Source organism: Chiloscyllium plagiosum, unplaced genomic scaffold (assembly GCF_037043375.1).
Source record: "Chiloscyllium plagiosum isolate Xiang-an unplaced genomic scaffold, Cpla_swu_hap1 HiC_scaffold_37, whole genome shotgun sequence".
Taxonomy (NCBI): Eukaryota; Metazoa; Chordata; class Chondrichthyes; order Orectolobiformes; family Hemiscylliidae; genus Chiloscyllium; species Chiloscyllium plagiosum.
Window position 1 is genome coordinate 21,413,371 of NW_028270175.1, and position 26,675 is coordinate 21,440,045.

Consider the following 26,675-nt stretch of genomic DNA (forward strand, 5'->3'; position numbering starts at 1 on the left):
CTCTCAACCTTGGAGATTAAGTTGCTTTCTGCAACAGAATACCCAAGGTGGACAAAGAGCAACCATTAACTCCTGACCATGTGGATGACCCCAGCAGTTCAACCATTTCTTGCAACTGCCGAGGTACATTCCTACAGAAACAGGAGATCTTCTTTGATGTTGGCCTGATAAACCAACATGGAATCATATTGCGGAAGAGCTTTAATGCTACACATGTCGATGCTGGCAATTTAAAATTTTATATTAAGACTTTAGGTAGCATTTCTATTACTGGAGTCTATCCCTTACTGGATTACTTATTGTCACTGCTTTATTGTACTTCTGTAGCTATGGTGGTGTACCTCTGCACGCTTATTACAATCCGGTTGATTTGGTGCAGGAGTTATCTTTACAGGTGACGCTAATCTGAGTGCAGGTAAATGTATGGTGCATATCTGCAGCTTTATTACTCCCGCTCCTGTTTAGGTATTTCCACAGGCGTATTCCTGCTGCTGGGATTATTCACTTGCACCGATTATTGTCCGCTGAACCAGGAGTCATCAAGGCAGGTGTCACTCGGTCTTCCCACCACTAGGGGTCGGAATGTAAAAAGCGACACTGGAAGGTGCGCTGAGAGGCTACTCATTCTTTCGGTTGCTGCTGGGGCTGGAGCCAGTACGATCAGGCCAGGAGGAGGAGGCTGGTTTTGGAGCGCTTTCTATTTTTGTTCGCAACAAGAGCCAGTCAAAAGGAATAATTGAGGAGTGGAAGAGGGAGGAAACGTGAACGGGAGTATTACTTATGAACAACGTGCCGAGGCAGAGAGGGGGGATAGTTTGAGGTACGGAAAAGAAAGAGATCAAGGTTAATGTTCTGTGTTCTAGTTATGCGTTCTATGTAACGGATAGGAAATTAAAATCGTTCCGTCTGGGGTCGAAGATGGAGGAGGGTCTTTCACATGTGGAGGCTAGAAGAGAGAGGGATTCACCGACGGCGCTGTGCCTGGGGGAATGGGGAGGTATAAAGAGGCAGTAACGTGTGTGCCCAAGCGGGGTGGAGGTGAAGGACTAGTGAGATGAAAAGGGGGAGGGGGTGGGGCGCAGGAGAGAGTGAAGGATGGAAAAGGGACTCGAGCAAACGAGTTGGTGAAGGAGCAGGTGAGGGGGCTCAAGTGAGTGAAGGGCGAAGAAGGGATTGTGAAAGGGACGAGGGGTAAAGGTGATGGAGAGGATTTTGAGGAGTGGAGGGGTCAGAGGAGAGGAGGATGTAAGGGGCACGTGGAGTGGTGGGATGAAGGGAGGACAGGGGGTAGTAAATGTTGATGGGTTTTGAGCGTGAGTTGAGGAGGGAGGTGGAGGAGCAAGAAATGGTGACTGGGTGATAAAGATGTGATGAGTGTAAATGAGGAACCGGAGGACAGTTGAAAGGTGGAAAGGAGGGAGGGAAAATGGACGGGATAGATGCATGGTGACCAAGAGTGTGGGTTAAGTGTGCCCAGATGGTACAGAGGTACATGAAGGACTAGCATAGATGTGCTTAAGAAAGCGATAGTGTACAGTGGGAATGGATGCACAGATGTATTAGAAGGGACTAATGTGTCAAAGACCGAAAGGAGGTAATGTGTTGGGATCGGTGTGGGGAGGATCCTTGAAGTGCAGCTGTGGGAGCTAATGAGCTTGGGGAGTTATAGGAACAACAGCAGTAATATGGGTTATACTGTGATGAGGGTGTTATGTCAGAGATACAAGGGATTGAGGGGTCATATTGAAATGGAGAAAAAATTTCTAGTTATAATTGGAATTGTTTGATGTTGAGATGAATTTGTTCGAGAGTAATCAGGATGGCTTAGAACTAATGGAAATCTTTGGGTATGTAGGGCGATGTTGATGCTGCAAGGTGTAAGTGGGTGTTATTGGTGCTTTGAGCTGCCTGATAAGATAGGGTCACCACCTGGGTTGTTGTCAGAATTGGAGATTAATGTTCATTAAGTTTCTGTAACACATTCTTTGATTATATCAGTCAGAGTCTCTCAAGCTGAGTTATAGAAATGACTGATTTGTTTTTATGTCAATTCCTGCATAAACAGCTGGATTGTACGAGGATTAACACAAGATGAGGATCAGTAACCCAGGCGCAGTGTGTTTGAAGCAGGCTGTTTCCACAGCAGCTCGTCGTCGCAGGTGGAAACGCAAGGCCATGTTGTTGTTGACTGATGTGTCAGGACCGAAGCAACTGAGTGTGCTGTCACGCGGCTGTTGTCTGATTGCACCCTGTCGCCGGGGAATGAAGAGATCCCGCCACAGACGGAATACAAAGAATGCTCAAGTTTGGGAAAGTACAGAAGAGGTGTGTGAAGGAGATGAGACTGAAAGGTCAAATCCCACAGAACAAGATGAAGAACAAAATGAGGAAGAAGAAAATAATACTGAATCTGCTCCTTATAGTATAGATGGAACAGTTAATGGTTCACATGCACAAAGCAGGACTCAGAAAAAACATGCTTGCCAAGCCACAGAGGACAATGGAGAAGCAGAGTATCAGGAATTGTATACAGATTCATTTGCCCTTAATGGGATTCTCAGCAATGAATCATCTCAAGAGTTCATTGATGATGCTGCTTTCCCTGGAGCCAGTACAAGACTGTCTGTCACTGCAGTGAACATTGGGAATGAGCAGGCTGTTGTCCTCATGTCCCCATCACAGGTAGGAGGAAATATTTGTATTTTTGCTGTAGTCTATCCTATGAAGCTGCTGAACTCATGGAAATTCAGGCCACTCATTTTCTTCTGGCTGCTGACTCTTACTGGAGTACAGTGTCCTTTTGTTACCTTTCTGTAGTGTGGGCTCGTGTTGACATTTGGAAAGCGATCTAACTTTGGATTCCCCATTCAGAATTGAAGGCATTCTTTTATCGTGGCTTTCAGTGTTCCCAATTGCTGCTTTTTCTTTTTGCAGAAGTTGACGTTTCGAGGAAGGTGTCGCATGACTTGTCTATATGGGAGTGTCCAAGTGTTAGGCTTTATAATTGGACAGGAACAGCCTGCGTACTGCCTGTACTCCTTACCGACACACACTGCCCTGAGCATCGAAGCACTGCCTCATTGTAAACCAGGCCGTACCAAGCGAGAAATGAAAATGGAGGTGAAGGCGGTGTTCCGGCAGCATGTACCGGCAGGTGAGGGCTTAGCATTCGTGGAGAGAAACAGGCCACTGAATGTTCAATAGGAATATCAAATCTACTCTGCACCTATTCAGTGTAACAGGAAGCTGATAACTGGAGTAATGGCTATAGCATTTATTAATGGATACTGACCAGTCAACATCAGGTCAAATTGAGTTACCCTTCTCATTCTGTTAAAGCTGCCTATTTTAATACTTTTAGATTGAGACACGCAATTAGAGGTATTATTAGATTAAGCAAATGGGTAAAACTGGGAAATGTATTTTATTGAAGGCAAGTGTGATATCATCCATGTTTAATGTAAAGGATAAAACATTGTATTTTTCACATGCTGAAATGTTAGACACAGCAGATGACTATTGATCAGATATTCTGGATACAAGGGGCTAGAAGTACATTTCAGCAATTAAAAAAATATCCTGGAGTTATGTGAGTACCATATGTTAAGAAGGAATCTTTGATTTGGAGGGAGTGCAGGTGTAGATTTACTGACATGATATATTTAACTCGAAGGTTACATTTCAAGGAAAGATGAGACAAACTGGAGTTGTGTTCCCTGGAATTGAGACAGTTAAGGGATGATTTGATCACAGTTTAATATATTACAGGGAACAAATTGAGTAGAGAACAAAAGATGCTTCTGCTGTTTGGGGAGTTTCATTCTTGGGGACATAAGCTAAAAGTTACAGCTGGGCTTTCCAGATCTTTGGAAACATCGTCAATGTGAAAGTTTGAAACTCATCTGTAAATGACATTTGGCTGCTGCTGGAAGGTTAAGGGTTGTTGATGACAAGGAAAAACCAAATAGCCAATGAGTACTTGGGACCTGAAATGCACTACCTGATGGTGAAGGCAGATTCATTCATGAATTTCAAAGTGATGTTGGATAATTACCTGAAGAATAATTTATAGCCCCCTGCGGAATATTTGGGCAAATGGGACTAACCTGAGTTGCCTCTGCAGATAAAATGGTTCAGTTGAATGGCTACAGCATAAAAAGTCAGTGTGGATGAAGCTTTACCCAAATCTAACCTGAGCTATGTTTACTCTGAATGTTTAATGGCCACAAGATCCTAGAATGGGTGTGGTGTAGATGGTGGCCATTTGGTCCATTGAATTCAGTTGTGCTTTGCAAGGTAACTGAGGTTGTCTTGCTGTTCTTCAACCCCACCCTGACACCATTAGCGCTATTTCCTTGCAAATCTCTCCTTTCAAATGCTTACCTCATTGCCCTTGAAAGCCATGATTGAAACTCTCCAGCATCCTAGCATGCACGCCCAAAAAATCATAACTGCTTGCTGCATGAAACAGTATTTTTACCCATGTTTTTGAAAGTGGTTGGCAAAAGAACAAGTCTATGTTCTTGGTTGGTGTACACACAGTAGAACAGTATAATGTCTAGACCAATGATTGACAAAACCTTTTTTGGTTTAACGACCCCTTTTCAAACGAATTAGTTATCATAGACCCCCAACTAAATTACAGCATGGGTGCTACTCATAATGTAGAACTACTAGAACATGGTTACAGTAGTAATTTAAAGACAACTTCATTAATGTAAACTTTGAGATATACCAGACAACCAGAGGTAAAGAATAAATATAGTTCCACTAACATTGTATTGAATTCCATGTGAACTGCAGTATGTAAAGATTGGGATTGCATGCCATTACCAAGTAGTCAGTTCACAAATCACTTTCAAGACAAATATCTAGTGATCTGAGCAGTATCAAAAACTATACTTAGCCATTTAGCACGCTCAAGACAGGTCACTATGTTAATTCTTCATTTTAAAAAATTGGCTGCAATTTTTGTATGTTAAAGTGAATACTGTAATATTCTTGGAATATTTTACAAACCTGTTAAAATCCATCCCAGTTTACTGTTTAAATTTTCAGAGTTTCTATTATTGAATGTGGTGAAAGATTTAGGTCAAACTGACAGCTTTTCCACAATTGCACAAATCAAACCAGAAACAAGGTAATGTACAGGTAAACAGAAAATGTTACAATTGCTCAGTAGGTGAGGGATCATTTAGGAGAAAGTGAGTCTGCAGATGCTGGAGATCAAAGTTGAAACTTTATTGCTGGAACAGCACAGCAGGTCAGGCAGCATCCAGGGAACAGGAGATTCGACGTTTCGGGCACAGGCCCTTCTTCAGGAATGAGCAGAGAGTGTTCAGCAGGAGAAGATAAAAGGTAGGGAGGAGGGACTTGGAGGAGGGGAGTTGGAAATGTGATAGGTGGAAAGAGGTCAAGGTGAGGGTGATAGGTCGGAGTAGGGTGGAGGCGGAGAGGTCAAGAAGAAGACTGCAGGTCAGGAAGGCGGTGCCGGGCTGGAAGGATCCGGCTGAGACAAGGTGGGGGGAGGGGGGATGAAGAAACTGGTGAAGTCCAAGTTCATCCCCTGCGGTTGGAGGGTTCCCAGTCGGAAGATAAGACGCTCCTCCTCCGACCGTCGGGTTGTTGTGGTTTGGCGGTGGATGAGTCCAATGACCTGCATATCCTCGGTGGAGTGGGAGGGGGAGTTGAAATGCTGTGCCACAGGTTGGTTGGGTTGGTTCGTCCGGGTGGCCCAGAGGTGCTCCCTGAATCGCTCCGCAAGTAGGCGGCCTGTCTCCCCAATATAGAGGAGGCCACACCGGCTGCAGCGGATGCAGTAGATGATGTGGGTGGAGGTGCAGGTGAATCTGTGGCGGATATGGAAGTTTCCCTTGGGGCCTTGGAGAGAAGTGAGGGGGGAGGTGTGGGCGCAAGTGTTGCACCTCCTGCGGTTGCAAGGGAAGGTGCCGGGAGTGGTGGTTGGGTCGGTGGGGGGTGTGGATCTGACAAGGGAGTCGCGGAGGGAGTGGTCTCTACGGAAAGCTGATAGGGGAGGGGAGGGAAATATATCCTTGGTGCTGGGGTCTGTTTGGAGGTGGCGGAAGTCATTTATAATTGTTTCTCAAATTGAATGACCCCTGGTTTCATAACAGCTGATCTTCCTTCCTGCATTTCTCACCAAAACTAAATGCAACTGAAATCCTTGGCTGTTAAGGCACCCATTACCATGAAGGCAGCTATATATTTGGAAGCTGTGGACTGGGATGGACAGCTTGTCTCGTAGAAGTAGCTGACTAATTTTTGTTATGCAAAGGAAGTGGCGGCTTGCTCATTACTTTCTTTTTACTCTTTTTAAAAAATTTTTGTTCCACTTACTCTAGAGTATTCTGTTAACTCCTTAGAAAGTGTTCCCCCTCCAAACTTTGTGTTCCCTTGACCCCCAATTTGGTGACTGTATTTGACCCCTCATGACTTTGAATATCTTTATCAAGTTTTCATACCACCTCATTTGCTCTAAGTAGGGCTACCCTCGTTTCTCAAAACTATCAACATAATTAGGTCCCTCATCCTTTGAACCAATCTAGTATTTTTTTCAGCACCTTCTTTAAGGTTTCCACATGTTTCCATAGGGTAGTGTCCAGAATTGAAACCAACAATCCTGTTGTGGAAGCATCAGTGTTTCACAAATGTTTAATCTAACATCCTTACTTCGGCACTTTATGCTTCTATTTAGAGAGCTCAGATTTTTTCAAATCGTTTTCTCAGCCTGCCCTGCCATCTTAAATGGTTTGTGTGCTCTGTCCACAGGCTTCTCTGTTTATGCATTCCATTTAGCATTGTAGCTACTAATTTAGATTGCTTGCCTCTTGCAACCAAAATGTACAATTTCTCACTTCTGACTGAAACTTTGTTTTCCATGTGGCTGCTTGATCCACCAGCCTGTATGTGTTCTACTGAATTCTGTCATCATCCTCCTGTTTGATAACTGTGACTTGAAGCTTTGTGTCGTCTAAAAATTTTAAAATGTGCGTTCTATACTCTATATGTCGTGCAATGTTAATGTTTTGATTGTATGTTTGTAATATGTACTATACCTGCATTTGGAGATTTAGATGAGAGAGATTTCTAGGTTTAAATGACACTTGTAATTTCTGTGGCTCTTCATTGCAGCATCAAGACACAATTTGATAAAAGAAGTGACCTCTTCGTGCTCAGTTCTGCTCTTGGAGCATCTTGACACCCCAAGCATGGTTTATCTCTCCAGCTTCCCAGAATACAGGGACGTCTTTACTTCACATTCAGTAAGTTATTCATGAGATTTAGAGGCTTAAAATGAAAATACTTTTTGGATTTTGTGGTAGGTTCCAGTATTGCAAGTGTATGTTCATAACATGTGCTTTGTTGGGTGCGTTTTCTTCCACAGTCCAAAGATGTGCAGGTCAGGTGAATTGGCCATGCTAAATTGCCCATAGTGGGTCTGGATGGGTTACTCTTCAGAGAGTTGAAGTGGACTTGTTGGGCTGAAGGACCTGTTTTCGCACTGTAGGGTATCTAATCTAATCTACCTGTAGTTCTGCAACATGTTCAGTTTCTGGTACGTACCATGTGTGCTTTGATCCTGCTGGGCAAAGTGGTGAAGAAAGTATCCAGTCATCAAAAAAAAGTTAATCTAAACAGACTGGGTTGGTTAGCAATACAGAATGGCACCAGCAATACAGGTTCAATTCCTACATAGCTGATGTCTCTTAAAAAGGGATCTAATTAGATAGAATACACGTGTTAGGCGTTTATGGCTGTGTGGTAGTGTCCCTACCTCTGGGTCAGATGGTCCAGGTTCAAATCCCACTGTCTCAGAAAGTCATACCAAATCTGAAAAAGTTGATTGGAAATAACTACGACAAAAGATTTAGAGGTTTTTAGATTAGATGTGAAGTTGGTTGGCAAATAGTAAATTAGCTGAAAATGTGTTGCTGGAAAAGTGCAGCAGGTCAGGCAGCATCCAAGGAACAGGAGAATCTACATTTAAATTAGGTCTGTTTTTAGTCAAACAAAGAAATAACTTTCATTTATAGAGATTCATAAATCACACATCTGAAGTCATTCAAGGTTTCCCAAAGAATGCTCCAGCTGAAGACGTATTTTTGGACTTCAGTTACTTCTGTAAAGTAGAATATAAACTATTGCATGTTAGCCATAAAAATATACATCAGGAGCACTGAATAAAATCATACAATATCAATGACTCTCTGATTGTCTGGATTAAGAGTAATTTTTTTGTAGTGTTGCAAATAATGAAGTAATCTTTTTCAAAATCCAATCCTCAGCGAAAGCAGTTGATGCAAGTGCCCAAAGATTGTGCTGGAATTTTGAAATGAGTTAAGGATCCTTTAGAAACTGTGGGCAGTTCTGGGTACTGCATCAGGAATTTACTAAAACTGCAGTGAACCATGTTATCTATTTATTCAGACAGTGATTAGTATTTTATTGCCGACAGGTTAGGAGGTAATTGGGCTGGTTAAGACGTCAGGATGAAGGACAGGCTATGCAGAATAGAGTCTTTGGCTGGGAAGGCTGAGCCTGCAAACCAAAAATTTCCCACTCGATTTTTCCTCCTTCCGTTGAATCCCATTTTTTCTTATTTACCAACTGAAGACTCCTGAGTTCTTTAGACTTGTAATTATTTTTGTCAGTGGCAATATAATAACCCCTATTATAGCCCATCTGTCTGCATACTTTTATTTCTAATGCAGGCTTTATGATTAAGTTAATTTTGGTTTTGATTCTCCCTTTCAGAAGAAGATGAATTCTCGAAAACATGCATTCCTTGAATGCTCAGCTTTGACGTCTATTGGAGTCATTCCCCTCCCTGATGATCAAGGGATAACTATGTCGGAGAGCTGCATAGCCACTGTGCAGGAACTTCTAAAAACATGTGGTGAGTTGTTGGTAATAGGCTGATATGTTAGAAGTATAACAATTTCGTTACAAAATGCATATAAACCACTATTTTTTTCTTGATCATGCCTTTGTCCATTGCATTGTCTATTTGCTATTGTATGTAATTTTTTTAATTCCAGAAGAACATTAGTGATTATTTTTTACAAATCAGTGAACAAACTTTAGAAATGGTCAGCAAATTCCATTATGTTTGCACTGGTCTGGTGAATTGTCTTAGTGAACCAGACATTGGAGGTGATGTGTGTAGACTGGTGATTGCTGCATGAGTTGGGGAGGGTTAAATATGGTATTAATACAATAATTCTTTATGAAATTGTGCGTCTCTGTGGATACTTTTGTTTTCTTGCAGAAGATGATGATGGATTTCCTATTATCCTGGTATGTGGAGGAAAGAATTTCGGAAAATCAACCTTCTGCAGATATCTCCTGAATTCATTTCTAAATCAGTAAGTTTCAAAATCCTGAGAGTTCTGGTATTACTCTCGCAATGGCCAGTGAAAACTGTCTAAAGTTGAATATGAAGATTTGGTGTTACATTACTAACTGTAACAGGACTAGCAAAAGTTGGTGCTTTGTCTCATGTTGAATTGTTGTTGATGGTTAAAGGCCTGAGTGTTTGGGGATCTGGAGGTGAAGCACACAGCAGCAGTTTCCTGAACAGTTAATTGGGGCAGTCGATAATGAGCTGTGGCTGACTTTGAATCCTGGTAACATGAGCCAGGATTCTTACCTCAGTTCACCATTTAGTGGTTATTGGCAGAAAGTGCACCTGAGAACAGAGGCATTGCATAGAATTTTCCAGCAGAGGAGACTATTCATACCTGAGTGGGCTCAATACAGCAATACAAATTTAATTCCGTTCCTCAACACTCCTGTACTTCTCAAATGAATACCATTGCTGTCTCTTTCCTGGTGATTTTGATCTTTTTCAAATATTTATCAAATTTCCATTGAAGATGTAGTTGTATCTGCCACAACCGCTTTTGAGGGCATTGCATTCAATATTCCAACTAAACCTTTGATTGTAAAAATCATTTTTCTAATTTATCTCCTTATTTTCTTAGTGCTTAAATTGATGGTTCCTCATCACTGACATCTGCACTAGAGTGACTACAGGAGTACTCTATTTTAAGTGGTGGGTACATTCCTGGAAACCTGACAGCTCCCATCTAGTGGAGGAGTCAGTAGCTGTGCTTTGAGTAGTGGGGTGCTAACCTGCACTATCCTCATAGCACTCTGCCTCACCATCACATTTATAGTCTTTTGGCAAATTGAAGGGCCTGGAAGATCTGGAATGAGATGGTGTTGATCAGCATTGAAGCTGCCAAACTGCTGGTCGGCCACCTGGATCAAGCGAGCATGCAAGTGACACTGAGCCATTCCTCTGGAGCTGTCACTGTTGTGGACCTTGCAGAGTGCTTGGTTTGGGTCTGTTGGTCACCAGTAGGAGGAGCACATCCCCAAGATAGAAAGGAGGATCCAAAACCGAATCCAAAAGTTCTAGAGAATAGGAAACAGCCTATTCCACCATTGCAAGAAATTATGCAAAACTTTTACATCTGGTTTCCAACTGCAGAGGTAATATTCAAAACACATAAATAAGCAGTTTTTTTTACAAGTTCTGGTGAAGAAGCTACTCTATTTGGGGCTACTTAAATTGAATGCAGCTGTACATTCCCTGTTCAACATATCAAAAACGTTATACTTTAATAACTTGTAAAACTGTATTCAACTTCCTCTGCTCCTGTGAATGTAGGTCTAATGTCTCAATTCTAATTGCAATTTAAATTTCCCATCAAGGCATAATCCTGGAGAGGTACACTTTGTTATGGCTGTAGTGTGCTCTCTTTAAGAATGTTGAAGATTTGAACTTGTTGATGATCAGCCCAACAATTACAGGCCGGTTTTACCTTGGTGGAGGGGAAGTTTCAAGAAACATTCATTTCAGGCAAATGAATAGTGACTTAGGCAAATGTCGGTTAGCTGAAGAAAGCTGTCGCAGATTTGTTGAGGAAAAAAACCTTGCTGGAGTTTTTTAAATGGTGTCGTGCTGTTGATGTTACAAAAGCCGCTCCACAAACATGTATAAATTGCAACTCATGAAATAAAATGTACAATAGCAACACTGGTACAAAATTGGCTGAATTTCAGGAACCAGAGTGTATTAATTAAATAATATATTTTTTGAATTGGAGGAAAGTTTGTATTGAAGTTGTATAAGGTTTGTGTTTGGAATCTTGCTCTTGTTGAAATATATTAATAATCCAGACCTTGGTTCAAGGGACACAATTTCAAAACATAATATGAACTTCGAAGCATAGTGAAGCATGTGGAGGATGGTGTAGAACTTTAAAAGATGTAAACAGGCTAATGGAATAGATAGGCAAGTGGCAGATCAAACTTAACGTAGGGATGTACAAACTGATATATTTGATAGGAAACTCAGAGATATTATAAAATGAATAGTACAGTTCTAGACCATGGCGACCTGTGAATGCATGCATAAATTGAGAAAATGACAGGGCAGGTTGAGAGAACTTTATTATTACGGCTTAAAACATAAAAAGGAAATTATATTAAACTTGTACAGAACACTAGTTCAGCCTCCATAAAAATGTGACAGCATTATAGAGAATGCAGAAAAGATCCACTGGTACAGCTCAGGGATGTGAATATTGAGTTCTGTAGAGACATTTGGAGAAGTAGGGGCAGTTTTCCTTGGAGAGAGAACTTTGACAGAAAATTTGATAGAGGCCTTCAAAACCATAAGGGCTCTGGACAAAGTAGATGCAAGGAGAAAAGTATTCTCATTGGTGGAAGAATAAAAATCAAGGGGACACATTTGGTAAAAGAAACAATGGCAACATGAAAAAGGTTTTCATTCAGTTAGGATCTGGCATGTAATGGAGGCAGTTTCAGTTAAGACATTCAGGACGGAATTGCATTGTTATCTGAAAAGAAAGATTGTGAAGTGCCATGGTGAATGGGAAGAAAGTGACCCAAAGTAAAGTGATCCTACGGAGAGTTGAAATAGGCATGACAAATCAAATGGCCACCTTCGCTGCTGTAGAAACTCTGTGATTCTATAACAAGGTATCCGGAATTGCAAATAGACTTGGGCAACTATGGCTTAAACAAGTTTTTCCATAGACTTATCATTACTTATTCTGGTAGTCTATGCCTACCTTTAAAATCCAGAAAGCTGTGTTCCTTTTATGATTTTATCAATGTGAAGATTTGAATTTGATCTGTGAAGTGCCTAATAGAAATAAATGCTCTCTCTCCCGGCGTAGTATTCCATGTGTGGAGTTTCTGGAACTTGACTTGGGTCAGACGGAGTTCAGCCCCCCTGGCTGCATGGCATTACACTTGGTGACTGAACCAGTTCTCAGTAAGTAGTCTATTAAGTAGTATTGAGATAGGTGTACAGGCTATAAATCAAAGTGTTAGTGTTCTCCATCACAAATAGCGCATAACAAAGTTACACTTGAAGGGAAGGAGTGACTCTAAAACCAAACACACTCATTGCGACCGTTGAGAGCCTAATTTTCTTTTCAGGTTTTAGGTTATGGAAAACTAATTCACATCTCCTAATTTCATCCTTTATCTTTCTGAGACAAACCGTTCAATTAAATCCCAGCCTACTAAAATACAACAAAGAGCTGCAGGTGTTGCAGACCTGAAACTGCAGTTCACTTAAGAGTCACTGGACTCAAATTGTTAACGCTGCTTTCTCCCCACAGATGCCTCCAGACCTAGGTTTTGTCAGCAGTTTCTGTTTTTGTTTCATGATATATCATTATCGTTATGATGTGCACATAGAGGGGCGAGATGGGTTAAAAGATGCAAATCCCTGCCCCTCCATTCTGGTGCAGCCCCAGCTTGCTCCAATAAATCTGCTTGTCCAGAAGATTTTTGTACTTGTACACATGTATCTATTTATTTTTGATATGCTCTTTGTTAAACCAACACACATTTCCTGCCTAAACTCTATTTATTAACTCAATCTTTTAATACCGATTGCTTCCCTCATCTCTGTTCCTCTCTGAAATCCAAACTGATTGCCTCCAATGTAATTCTTTGCCTTCCCACTTAATCTTTGTTATATTTCACTACACAACCTTCAAAACATAGACAGTCAGGTTAATTAAACATAAGACACAACATTTGATTTTTGGATTTTGAAAAACATTCATTTGGGTTGACTGGATGAAACTCTTAACAATGCCAAATGACACTGGAGCAAACAAAACAGATGATAGAGTTGTAGCATTATACAGCATGGGCGATTCTTAAAAAATATGTATACGTGAGATAAGCAATCATGAGTAGCCAATAGGGAGTCAGCACAATGTGTAATTGGAAGAGAAATTCATCAAGGGTATTGTTTATCACCAAGTTTTTGAAGCAAAGATTAAACAAGTTTTTGATGACTGAAATTTTTTTGTTAATACTGGGGTAGGTTTACACATGATAAAACATTTGTACAAACTGCAGAAAATAAATTACAAAAGCTAATGCACTAATAACATTAGGCATGATCTAAAAGAGAAATGAACGCCTTGGATGATAGAATAGAATACCTACAGCATTGAAGAAGGCTCAGAGTCTGCACCCACCCTCAGATTATACCGCCCAGACCCACCTCCTTACCATATAATGCTACATTTATAATGGCTAATCCTCCTAGCCTGCACATCCCTGGATACTGGGCAATTCAGCATAGCCAATCCACCTAAACTACACATCTTTGAACTGAGGGGGGAAACCGGAGCACCCTGCAGAAACCCACGTAGACATGGGGAGAACATGCAAACTCCACACCGACAGTCACCTGAGGGTGGGATCAAACCTGGCACTGTGAGGCAACAGTGCTAACCACTGAGCCACCAGTGGTTTGCACTGATTGTTTGCAAAAGCAAAGTGCATATGTCAAAATTGTCAAGAAATATTTCTGATATTCATGGAAGGAGAAGAGCTAGAGCAGGTGTAAAAATTCAGTTGTTTTGGGAAAATTTTACAAAAACAAGAAACAACTTAACAGCTAGATTTGGAATGATGTTTTATATGAATGAGAGACTTGGAGCTTCTGGAAAGAGGAGATCAGCTTGCTAAATGACTCTGAAATGAACTTGGAGGAGAAAGAAGAGGGGCAGCTGGGGGGGTTGAAGAAGTAACAAATGGCAAATGCTGAGGTGATTTAATAAACAAAGATATTTGCTGAATTTAGTAGCGAAAAGGCAGAGACCCCAGGCAGACCACTACTTTGGAAAAGGAGAACCATTAGGATGGTATGGAGGGAAGGTCTCTAGGAACGTGAGGAAGGAAAGGCATATAAATGCTGGATGGCTTAAAAGTTTAGATTAGATTCCCTACAGTATGGAAACAGGCCCTTCGGCCCAACAAGTCCACACCGACCCTCCAAAGAGTAAACTACCAAGTCGCATTTCCCTAACGCTATGGGCAATTTAACATGGCCAATTCACCTGACCTGCACATCTTTGGACTATGGGAGGAAACCGGAGCACCTGGAGAAAACCCACGCAGACATGGGGAGAATAACCTTGTACAAGGTTATTGGAAAGACTGGCAGGAGGGAGAGAGAAGAAGAAAACTGAATCAAGAACCGATGTTCAGGCTAAGTAAGCGTGATTTTTTGTAAGTCCTGTGTATCAATTGTGTCAGTTGATATCAAACAGAGTGGGCTAACTGGAATTCAGTAAGGAAAGGCATTTTGTTATTTATTGGCTTGGTGTCATTCATATCTGTAGAACTCTGGACTAATAACAATTTTCTACTCTAGAATCTTGCAGCAAATAAATAGGTAATGTGGAGCTGATGAGAGTAAAATGTATTTCCCAATTATTTTCAACAGCTGCAAAAGTAAGCAACAGAATATATCCTCTACCTCCATTTTAGTTTTTGATTTGGTTAAGATAGCCATTAACAACAAAAATCTTCAACACTGCCGCTTCTTGTGTTCTGTACTTGTATATACTGTTTTGTTCTGTCCCCTTAACAGGCCCACCTTACATGCATCAGTGTGAGCCCCGTAAAATGGTGTATTATGGTGATGTGTCCTGTGAGCGGGATTTGGATCGATACCTAGAAATTGCAAAATATCTATATGCTGGTTACAGGAAGGAAACACCTTTGGTCATAAACACTTTGGGCTGGATCAAAGGTAAGATTAACGTTCATAAACTTTACTGTTTTTTTGTATGTAATTTCTGAAGGATGCTGGTGCATGCAGAGATTCCAGTTTTATTAAATGACTTCACCATTGGTGACTGTGTACCTTCAGCAGCCAAGGACCTAAGCTCTAGAATTCCCTCCTAATATCTCTGTCCATTTTCTTCTTTTTTTTCTCTCTTCCTTTAAGGTGGATCTTGAAAGTAACTTCTTTGATCGAGCTTATGGTCATATACTTGGGTGGCTCAGTGTCAAATTTTGTTTTATAGCCGTTCTATGATATGCTTTGAGACATGAATGTTCTGGAAGGTATTATATTAAGTGATGTGTGATATTAACAGTGATTGTGTTAAAAATGCCTGTTTTTCTGCTAGTGTCCTCATTGTCTCATAAAGTGGACATTATTGATGCAGAAGTTGTTTCCCACCATACCATCTCTACTACTCATAATCTTCTACCCTGCTCTTTTTGTTCTGTCCATATGACTAAATAAGCTTCTCTTTTGTTCCTCTCCTGCACTGTTTTTCTTTTTGGGGAGAGGCTGTAGAAGCAGTGAATTGTGCATCCCTTGACATCACAGCTAATTACCTAAACCTTCTGTTGTAATTGGTCCCAGTAATGATTTGAGGGTTAATGTTATGCTGACTGGGAATTTTAATTTGTTTTATGACAATTGCATGATTGAATTATTTTTGGCAGAGTCCCCACCAATTAGCAGCCCCTGTTTATGCTGGTTAACTACCTATATTTAGAAAATGGTACAGCCCATAGATATTACCATAGACATGAATGATTAACCCTCTTAAGCATACTGTCAGGAAGGTTGAAAAGTTTCTCATATCTTTCATTAGGTCCTACATTCTTGCTGTTGTTGGTATTTCTTATTGATGAACTAATAAGTGTGAGGTGCTGCCCTTTGGAAAGGCAAATCAGGGCAAAACATATACACGTAAGGCCCTGGGGAATGTTGCTGAACAGAGACCTTGGAGTATTGGTTCAGAGTTTCTTGAAGGTAGAGCCACAGGTAGATGGGATAGTGAAGGTGTTTGGAATGCTTGCCTTCATTGATCAGTACATTTAATATCAGAGTTGGGAGGCCATGTTGAGATTGTACGGACATTGGTTGGGCCACTTTTGGAATACTGTGTTCAATTCTGGTCTCTTTGCTATAGGAAGGATGTTGTGAAACTTGAAATGGTTCAGACAAGATTTACAAGAATGATGCCAGAGTTGGAATGTTTGAGCTATAGGGAGAGGCTGAATACGTTGGGGTTATTTTCCCTGGAGTGTCGGAAGCTGAGGGGTGACCTTAGAAGTTTATAAAATCATGAGGGGCATGGATTGGATGAATAGCCAAGGTATTCAGGTACTCTCCAGGTGATCAGAGTCCAAGATTAGGTGGCATAGGTTTAAAGTGAGAGGGGAAAGATTTAAAGGGGATGTAAGGGATAACTTTTACACAAAGTTATGGTCCTTGTGTGTAATGAGCTTCCAAAGGAAGTGGTGAAGACTGGTACAATTACAATATTTAAAAGGCATCTGGATGGGTACATGAATAGGAAGGGTTTAGAGGGATATGGCTAAATGCTGACAGCGGGGACTAGATTAATTTAGGGTATCTGGTCAGCATGGACAAGTTGGACCGAAGGGTCTGTTTCCATGCTGCACAGCTCCGGGACTCTATGGACCCCTCTATCTCCATTTTACAATTTAAATGCAGCAAACAGTTTGTTAACTGGCACATATGGGGCCAGACATGTCAAATCAAACTTTCCAGTTGATCAAGAGGTCTACATGATCAATGTAAAAACACACACTAAGTAATGGAATTATAATGTAGGGGTTATACACATTGCTGTTATACTTTATTTAGAGCATAAATTATTAAATAGCAATGAAACCTTGCCTTAAATAAAATGTACCAGCAGAGGTCCTTCTCACTCACACCCTCGACAGACTACTCAGACATTGGAGATCATGATAATACAGTAAACCTCCACTATTAATGTTTGCTAATTTATCCAGAGTGTATTGATAAATAAATATATAATGCATGCTACCTACAGGATGCACTTCGGTAACTCACCAAGTCTTCTTTGACAGGAGCTGCCAAACCTGTGACCTCTATCACCTAGATAGGCAAGGAAGGCAGGTACATAGGAATGCCATCATCTCCAAGTTCTTACCCACCAGTCCTTGCAGATGTTTATGCTCCAATTCAAACTTCCTCCCATCCTTCCTCATTATGTATGAACATCTTTTCATAATGTTGCAGTGTACTGCTTTTGTTCATTTTGTTAGGTGTTGTTACATTTAATATTGATATAAGTTTTGGTTATAGATTTAAAGGAAATATTAGCCCTTCAATTAATCCCTTTTGTAAACCTGAAGGGATTGTGATGTAAAGTTGAATTACCTTAATGTGTTAGGGTTCCACCTTCGATCATTATGGGGCAGCATGGTGGCTCAGTGTTTAACACTGCTGCCTCACCATATCAGGGACCCCAGATTCGATTTACCCTTGGGCGACTGTCTGTGTGGATTTTGCACACACTCCCTGTATCTGCGTGCATTTCCTCCAGTTTCCTTCCACAGTCCAAAGATGAGCAGGTTAGGTGGATCAACCATGGGAAATAGTCCATAGTATACAGGGATGTGCAGGCTAAGTAGGTAGCCGTGGGAAATGCAGGTTTGTAGGGATAGGGAAAGGGGTGGGACTGGGTAGGATAGTCTTCGGAAGGTCAGTATGGATTTGATGGGTTGAATAATCTGCTTCCACACTCGAGGGATTCAATGATTATATCAATTGTTATAAGTTGTGAACAAATTGCAATTGTATCTTACTGCATCCCACACCACATTATTGGCTTTGCTATACTCTGAAATGACATAGAAAATTTATCAGAAACACGTTTTTGTTGAAAATTGAAGTGTTGAGTCAAACTAGCCCTACCCAAATAGCCTTTTTTTTGAGGGCTAAGGTGTAGGCTAGACTATATAATGTTTGTTCCACAGAGGTTTGGTACTCCTGATAATTGTGACTTTAGCCCCTTTCAAATCTGTCTGACTTTCTTTGTGCCCCACCGCACCCTTTTCTTTCTAATAGGATTTGGTTTGTCAATTTTGGTTGATCTGATTCGGCTCTTGGCTCCAACCCATGTGGTGCAGTTTGGAAGCGCTGAGAGGAACCAGGATCTTGCACTCCTCACACCAGAGTTTGTGCAGACAGCAGCTGGATGGCAAACTAAGGGAAAGCATCACATTCAGCAAAAGCCTGTAGATTTCAGGATGCAGTTGAGCTCATCAGAGGAGGAGGTAGAAGAAGAGGATCATTTAACGCTGCAGGGAGGATTCCGGGGGCATAGGTTGATGCACATTCAATCTGAGTTCCCTGGAGGGGGAGATGGAAGCTGTTTGTAAGTATAAAATTGGGTCAATTGTTTTGTCATATTAATGTGTCTACATTGTAGCAATCTCCCCAACAGATGAATACAACTAGTGTGTAATAAAGCAGAGAATTTTGCTTAAGCATCCACTCTTTCTACTACCGTATCAATGGTGCATACTACCTACAGGATGCACTTCGGTAACTCACCAAGGCTTCTTTGACAGGAGTCCCAAATCTGTGACCTCTATCACCTAGATAGGCAAGGAAGGCAGGTACATAGGAACACCATCATCTCCAAGTTCTTACCCACCAGTCCTTGCTGATGTTTATGCTCCAATTCAAACTTCCTCCCATCCTTCCTCATTATCAGCATTACCTTCTGTTACCTTCCCTTATATGTTCATCTGATTTCCATTTAAATGCTTGTATAGTCGAACACTCGATGACTCCCTGTAGTAGCAAATTGGAATTGCTTCTGAATTTCCTTTTTGATTTCTAGATGATATGTTATTGATGATCTCCAGTTTTGCTCTCCCTTATGATGGTAACAATGTTTACTCAATCAAAATACCATGCAATTTTAAAAGGCACTCTTAAAAGACACACTTAACTTCTCCTTACAAAAAAAACACTCAATACTTCATCCTTTCCTGTTGGGTTCAGCTTCACAGTTCTCATATGTGTACTGTTGCCAGCTATACTGTTGATTTGTGTTTACAGATGCAAAAAAGAATCTGAAACTTACTCTCCTGACAGAACCTTTCTACTGCCTTGTTTTTTAGGAGATTCCGCAGCAATATCTTAAGAGAATTGGCTCTTCTGGGTTGTTTTAGCCAACTGCAGCCATCAGACACTGGGTGTCATTTGCTTTTGCACAGCATGCTACCCTATCAGGTACCCACACTCCTTTGGCCATTCATCTCAAGTTATTTCTGTCAGCTGGAATTTTTAAAGTTTAGTGTCTGGTTCATAGCATAGGTGTTTCCTTTGTGTGATGTAGTATACCACAGGGTGCTTTTTTTTTTATGAGAACCTAGGTGAATTCTCCTGCTTTGTGAAGAAACCTTTTTTTTTACGTATTTTAAATTTTGGAGACTCCACTATCTCTGATGAGCCAAGCCATCCATCAACATACAATATTATCCAAAATGGTGCACATAAAGTCATGGCATCGAAATTTAAGGTGAGGTGAGCTCCAAATGCAGTGTTTCCTCTGTGTGATGTAGTATACCACAGGGCATATGTTTCATGAATCAGTGGAACACTGGCAAATTGATTTGCCAGTTTCATTTGGAAAATAAAGTTGGTGATATTTTTAGGTACTGACCTGGGGAGAATTTTGAATGGTGGGTTTAAGAGGCGGTATAAGTTGTGGCTAGAAGGAGCCCACTGTTTTGAATGTAATTTCAAGAGGAACTTTCCATTTAAGGTAAACTACACCAAAAAGGATTTTATATGGTCCCTTCCAGAGATTCCTTTAGGATCTTATAATTTGCGAATGTACTCCCACCCCTCCTTTTGGATGATTTACTTTCTGCATTTAATTTAGTTCACTATTCATCAGAATAGTATGAGTTAAATGACTTTTGATATATGCAGACAGAATAATGTGTTTTATGATGGGCAGAGCTGCTTCGCAATAGTGCTCCTCTCCGCAATAGTGCTCCTCTCCTAAAAAAGAATCTGTCAATGGCTGATTTTGTTTGAACTTTCCTTGTTGGGCCTAGACTTGATACTTTGTCGTGCAGCTTGGTGTGATTGAGGGATCTATGTGATTATGAGGAGAGAATAAAGTTGTAGTTTTCTAGATAGGAGCATTACTACTCAATAAAGAAGTCAGTAAATTAAACTTCAATGGAGCCAATATGTTTTGAACATGGCTACTCAAGTTGTTTTCCCTTTAATTAGATGGTAGTATTAGGTGTCGTACTATATGGTAGTTTTGGGAATTGTTGTGAGTTTTGTGAAGGATGGACAGTGTTGGATTCCAGATGAAAGTAGTATTGGATTTTGGCATGCACTATGGAGCTACAGGATGCCAATGGGCCATTTTCTAAAACAAAAACTGATTTCTGTTTTCCAGGTGCCATTTAATGCAGTTGCTCTCCATGTGTTACATTGCGATGTAACTCCTACCCATATTTTGTATGCAGCCAATGCCAGTTTAGTTGGATTATGCAGAATACCAGATGTTGTCTGCTCCCAGGCAGATGGGCCTGTGTTGCTCCCAAAACCTCCAATATGTGACTGTTTCGGTATTGGTAAGTACTAACACTTGTATAAGATCACATCCTATTGGATAGAAATGTGTTGTTCACTGCCCAATCTCTCTCTACCACCAGCGTACAGGGCAGAAGCTGAGCAGTTTTACAGAGCTGACGTGCAGAATAACCATCGGTTGTGCATCAGCTTAGTACTCATGAGTGCTTTCAGATCCATGGTACAGGTATCTCTTACACACTGTCATCACTTGCTTTCAGATTTGGAGGGATATGGGCCGGATGCTGGCAAGTGGGGCTAGACTAGGTTTGGATATCTAGTCGGCATGGACGAATTGGACCAAAGGGTCTGTTTCCATGCTGTACATCTCTGACTCTTAAGTGTCACTTGCTTACACGGTCTATAGTGTTGTCATGTCACCAAATTACTTTTGAAGTCTAGTCATTGATATTGTGCAGTCAAATGCAACAGCAAGGTCCTATAAATAATAAATGTGTGATTAGAGGAATAATGTTAGTTAGTACTCTGGGAGAATTGAATTGATGACGGAAAACAGAAGTGTCCGAAGTTTTTTTTTAATTTATTCACTCAAGGGACATGGGTGTCACTGGCAGGCCAACAGTTATTGCCTGTCCCTAGTTGCTCTTGAGAAGGTGGTAGTGAGCTGCTTGCTTGCATTGCTGCAGTCCACATGCTGTAGGTTGACTCATAATGATCTTAAGGAAGGAATGCCAGGATATTGGCCCAATGACAGTGAAGAAATGGCGATATGTTTCCATGTTTCCATGTCGGGATGGTGAGTGACTTGGAGTGGAACATGCAGGTGGTGGTGTTTCCATGTTTCTGCTGCTTTTGTCCTTTTGAGATGGAAGTGGTTCTGGATTTGGAAGGTATTGTCTAAGGATCTTTGAATTTCTGCAGTGCATCTTGCAGATTGTAAACGCTAATGCTACTGAGCATTGGTGATGGATATGGTGCCAACCAAGCAGGCTGCTTTGTCCTGGATGGTGTCAAGTTTCTTTAGTGTTATTGAAGCTTTACCCATCCAGGCAAGTGTGGAGTATTCCATCACACTCCTGACGTATGCCTTTGTAGATTGTGAACAGGCTTTGGCAGTCAGGAGATGAGTTACTTGCTGTAGTATTCTCAGCTTCTGACCTGCTCTTGTAGCCACTTATTATTTATGGCAACTCCAGTTGAGTGTCCAATAGTAACTCCAAGGATATTGACAGTGGGGGATTCGGTGATGGTAACAGCATTGAACGTCAAGGAGTAGTGGTTAGATTGTCTTATTGGTGATGGTCATAGTCTGATATTTGTGTGGCGCAAATGTTACCTGCCACTTATCAGTCCAAGGAGAAAGTGAGGACTGCAGATGCTGGAGATCAGAGCTGAAAATGTGTTGCTGGAAAAGCGCAGCAGGTCAGGCAGCATCCAAGGAGCAGGAGAATCGACGTTTCGGGCATGATTCCTGAATAAGGGCTCATGTCCGAAACGTCGATTCTCCTGCTCCTTGGATGCTGTCTGACCTGCTGCGCTTTTTCAGCAACACATTTTCAGCACTTATCAGTCCAAGCATTTGAACATTGACTGACTGTTTCAGTAGCAGGGAGACACGAATGGCGCTGAACATTGTACAATCATTGGAAAACATCCCCACGTCTTATGGTGGGAAGGTCATTGAAGGAACTGAAGATGGTTGAGCTTAGGACACTACACGGAGGAACTCCTGCAAAGATATCCTGGAGCTGAGGTGACTGACCTCTAACAAGCAAAACCATCCTCCTCTGTGCCAGATGTGATTCCAACCACTTGAGTTTGCCTTCTGTTTCTGTTGATTTCAGTTTTACTAGGTTTCCTTGATGCCACACTCAGTCAAATGTGGTCTTAATGTCAAAGGCTGTGTCTTTCACTCTCACCTTGTGAGTTTAAAGTTTTCCACAAAGTTGACCATCTGACACTGGTCTTAGGCCAGTGTTGCACTGCACACCTATATTAGTTGCTCAGATTTGTTGAATGGTGTACAGGCAGGGGTCATATCATTTGAAACAAGCTGTTAAACAAACTTCTTACAATGTATGCTGTTATAAACACAATGCCTTCCCAATCTTTCTCTAACCAATGAGAATAATATTTCCTCTCATTCACTTGGCCAAGAATTTTGCATGAAATGAATTTGCAGTTTCAAACTATATATAAGTGGATGCTGTCCAGTACACATAACTGCCAAGGATGGCTCTAAATCTCAGTTCAAAAATTGACCAAAGGCTGGAATTTTATTTCCAGAACAGTCCAGCTATGTGATTGTGTCTCATTTGCTCTTCATGAGTGTGTGCTAGACTCTAATGATCTCTATGCAATAAATTGGATGATATTGAGCTGGTTTGTGCTACATGTGTGTTTGATCTTTGCTCTAGAATATCTGGCTATTCAATACTTGGATTAATTTTATAACCTTCTCTCTCTAGGAATAATACGTGGGATTAACTTGGAAAAGAGATTGTATTATATACTGACACCAGTTCCTGTGGCCAAGCTAAAGCAGGTTAACTGCTTGCTGATTGGGGCAATCACTATTCCCCATTCACTTTTCAGGAACCAGGTAAGTGGGATGTGAGCTATCATGATTACTGAACTATGGAGAGAATAGTCAGCTCACTTGTAATATTAATGATCACTGATGCTGCAATAGTCATGTTATTGAGGGAGCCTGAGAAACCAATGCTGAAATGTTACTGAGTATTTTGATTTGAAGAAGTAGCATTATATACAATTGCATAATTGATTTTCTTCATGGACCATGGAGTCAATTTTGTGGATTCTGGTGCTGCTTATTTGTGGGTCAGTAACGGGGTGTTATTTGGTTGGATCTGTTGGGCAGACAGTGTTGCGAGGATATGTTTTTGGGCAGATTTGGTGATTGAATAAGTAATGGTGCATTTGCAGGGTTAATGGGTGCGCTGTTGTATTTGGCTGGTGGTAATTGCTGGATAATAGCATATTTGATTGCATGTAGATGTTGTTGTAAAGAGTGTTTGCTAGATTTGCACATGCTGTAAACATATTTAGTTCACTGCTTTATCCAGTTATTTTGTTGCAGAGGTGAATGAATCTTTGCAGTGACGTTTTTTTTAATGAATTTGCTGGCAACATCATCATATATTGCCCACGCTTAATTGTCGTTGTGAAGATGATTATGAGCTGCTGCCTTGAACCATTGCAGTCCATGTGATATGAGTTCACCCTCAGTGCTGGTACAGAGGGAGGTCCAAGATTTTGGCCCACTGACAGTGAGGGAATGGTAATTATATTCCAAGGCTTGGGAACTTGCAGGAGATGAAGTTACCACGTATCTGCTTATCCTTCTCGGTGGAAAGGTTGTGGTTTGGAACCTGCTGTCTTAAGGAATCTTAGTGAGTTGTGACAATGCATCTCGTAAATGGGACGCTGTGCTGCCACTGTGTGTCTGTGGTGGAGGGAGTGAATGTTAAAAGTGCTAGATGGGGTGCCAGTCAGGTGGACTACTGAGTAGTGTCAAGCTGTTTATGGTGGAGAGCTGCATTCATTAAGGCAACTGGAAAACATTCCATCTCACCAGTGGACCCCAAACTGAGGATCAGTGAGCAAGTGTTGTTGAATAAGTGTTACTTGATTACAACTTGCATGTACTGGTTTTTGACTGGGATGGATTTCACTTTATTTTGGGACAGGGCATACCTAGGCAATTTTCCCATTACGGATAGATGCCAATGACTGCACTGGATTAGTTTAGCTAGGATGTGGTGATCTTTAACACTCAACTGAGTGGATACTATTTGAACAAATCTAGGGGATTTTTCTCCAGGTTCCTGGCCAATAATTATCCCTGAACACAGTGATGCTGATACCTAAATATGGGTATGAGGAACTGCAGATGGAGGAGAGAATGCAGAGAAGGGTACACAAGGGAAAACTAAAGTCCAAAAACAAAAGATTGCTGTCCAGTGTGTGGATTTTATTGTTGCAGCATCGCAACAAATGGAAACATACTGAAAACAAATTCTGATCATTTAATCTGCACTATCAGTAGCTTCTCTTTCCCCCCTGCACTCCTCCCGGGCCGACACTATTGCATAAATGCTACTCGCTCCACACTTCACGTCAGCTATGATGAAGAGTCATCTAGACTCAAAACGCTAACTTGCTGTCTTTCCTTGGATGCTGCTTGACCCGCTGTGACTTCCAGCACTTTTTGTTTTCAGTACAGATTCCAGCATCTATTGTTGTTTGCTGCTAAAGGGAGCATACACAGCACTGGCATTTGCCCTTGATTACTGGACTCTGCCATCTCTGTTTTGTGAGCATGAATAGAACTTTCCTTGAGATGTTGGACTATACGTTCCAGATACTTTCATACATCATGGAAAAAAACAAGTATGAATCTAGGTGGGACCTGCTGCAGAGTTTCTTTGACTCTTGAAAAGTTTTGGAGTGACTAATGTCTGAGGAAAGGGCAGTTTATTGTTTCTGGTTAAGATGCCCAGGGTCTTTGATCCAGTGAATCACGAGGTGATTGAAGAGAAACAGAGGTAAACTGGGGAGCAAGGGTTATGTGCCAGTGAACCAAGATTCCATCTTCAGTGCAGTGGAGCAGAAACTTTGGAACAGCTTGAAACTGGGAAGTGATGGTGAGGCAGATTCCCCACTCAGGCTGACTTATTTTTATTTCCTTTTTCAGCCTGAAGTGACAGGAGACGTTCCATATTTAACATCCGATTATTCCTTCAGTGTTTCTGGAGCTGGAAAAATCAAAGTATATAAACAGCTGCGGAGGCGGGAGCATCGTAAAGGTGCATCATAATGGGAAGAATTCCTGCGCATCCTTAAATCAGGGCAAATGAACGTTTGGTAATATGGGTTAATTGGCACTGTGCCTTACTGTAGTATTTGGGGTTTAAAAATAAGGGTTTGAGAGGTAAACGTTAAGGGTCTGCAGACCCCTTTAAGATGTTTATTTTAGCCCCCTTTCTTCCCCCTCCCCAACACTTTTTATCCATCTCAGACTGTCAACTAATCAATGCTGAATAAGAAATGTTTGTTTTAAAGTTTGACACTGAGTATTTGTAAATAAAGAATCACTTGGTATCCCAGCTTCTGGTCTGCTAATTTTTTTTTCTCTTGTTTTCTTTCCCCCCATACTGCTGCCTAACAGCAGTAAGTGCTTATATTTTCCTTGGCACCCATGATGCATATGTGCAGGTTTCAGACACTGAAAGCTGGTATTATTTTCTCTACCCCTAGCCTCTATACTTTGAAGTGTAATGTGTTAATAAGCATCCTCTCAGACGGTTGTGCAAAATCACAGTACTACAATATTTGAAGGATATGAGCGTTCTCTAGTTTCCTGGCCAATATTTATCTGTGAACCAACACTGAAGTACAAATTATCTGATCATTACATTGCTGTTCGTGGAACCTTGCTCAATCCAAATCTGCACATTTCCTTTATTGCAATATTGATTAATTTCAACAGTACTTCATTAGCTTAAAGTGCCTTATCTTGGGAGATCCAAGATGGTGGCGGTCTGAGTTGTCTGCTGTGCTGAGCAAGGTGGACCTTTAACCCCCACCCCCCCAAAACTCCGAGAGAAGATTGAAGCAGCAGTAGAAAAAGCATGAGCAGGAAATCCAACTACTGGACCGAAGAATGGAGGCAGTGGAGGAGAAGACCATGGCGGAGGTCTCTGGAGGAAGGATCCAAACGCTGGAAGACCAGGTTCGGGTCCTTCAGGAGCGAGTCAATAACCTGGAGAATAAAAATAGGAGAAAAAACTTACGGCTCATGGGTCTTCCAGAACGTGAAGAAAGCGAGGACCTCGCCTGCTTCCTGAAGGGGTGGCTCCCAAAGTTCCTGGGGCTGGAGTTGGAGTCAGGCCTGGTGAGCTTGGAACAGGCC

The 26,675-nt window shown here is 41.3% G+C and overlaps 1 protein-coding gene across 1 annotated transcript; it reads left to right on the forward strand.

Annotated features, from left to right (window-relative positions):
- Positions 1-656: 656 nt before the first annotated feature.
- On the forward strand, positions 657-25,869 carry nol9 (nucleolar protein 9). The gene is made up of 13 exons (XM_043675916.2): positions 657-820; positions 2,066-2,682; positions 2,935-3,154; positions 7,153-7,283; positions 8,776-8,917; positions 9,290-9,386; positions 12,234-12,331; positions 14,963-15,124; positions 18,239-18,548; positions 19,303-19,414; positions 20,604-20,781; positions 23,209-23,342; positions 25,458-25,869. The coding sequence occupies exons 2-13, from the start codon at positions 2,092-2,094 to the stop codon at positions 25,578-25,580; spliced, it is 2,298 nt and encodes a 765-aa protein (XP_043531851.2). The 5' UTR covers positions 657-820; positions 2,066-2,091; the 3' UTR covers positions 25,581-25,869.
- The last annotated feature ends 806 nt before the right edge of the window (positions 25,870-26,675 follow it).

Coding starts and splice junctions, on each gene's coding strand:
- nol9 (XM_043675916.2), top strand. CDS start 2,092: ATGAGGATCAGTAACCCAGGCGCAGTGTGTTTGAAGCAGGCTGTTTCC. Junction 3,155..7,152: donor CCGGCAGCATGTACCGGCAG/GTGAGGGCTTAG, acceptor TCTTCATTGCAG/CATCAAGACACAATTTGATA. Junction 19,415..20,603: donor ACAGCATGCTACCCTATCAG/GTACCCACACTC, acceptor TCTGTTTTCCAG/GTGCCATTTAATGCAGTTGC.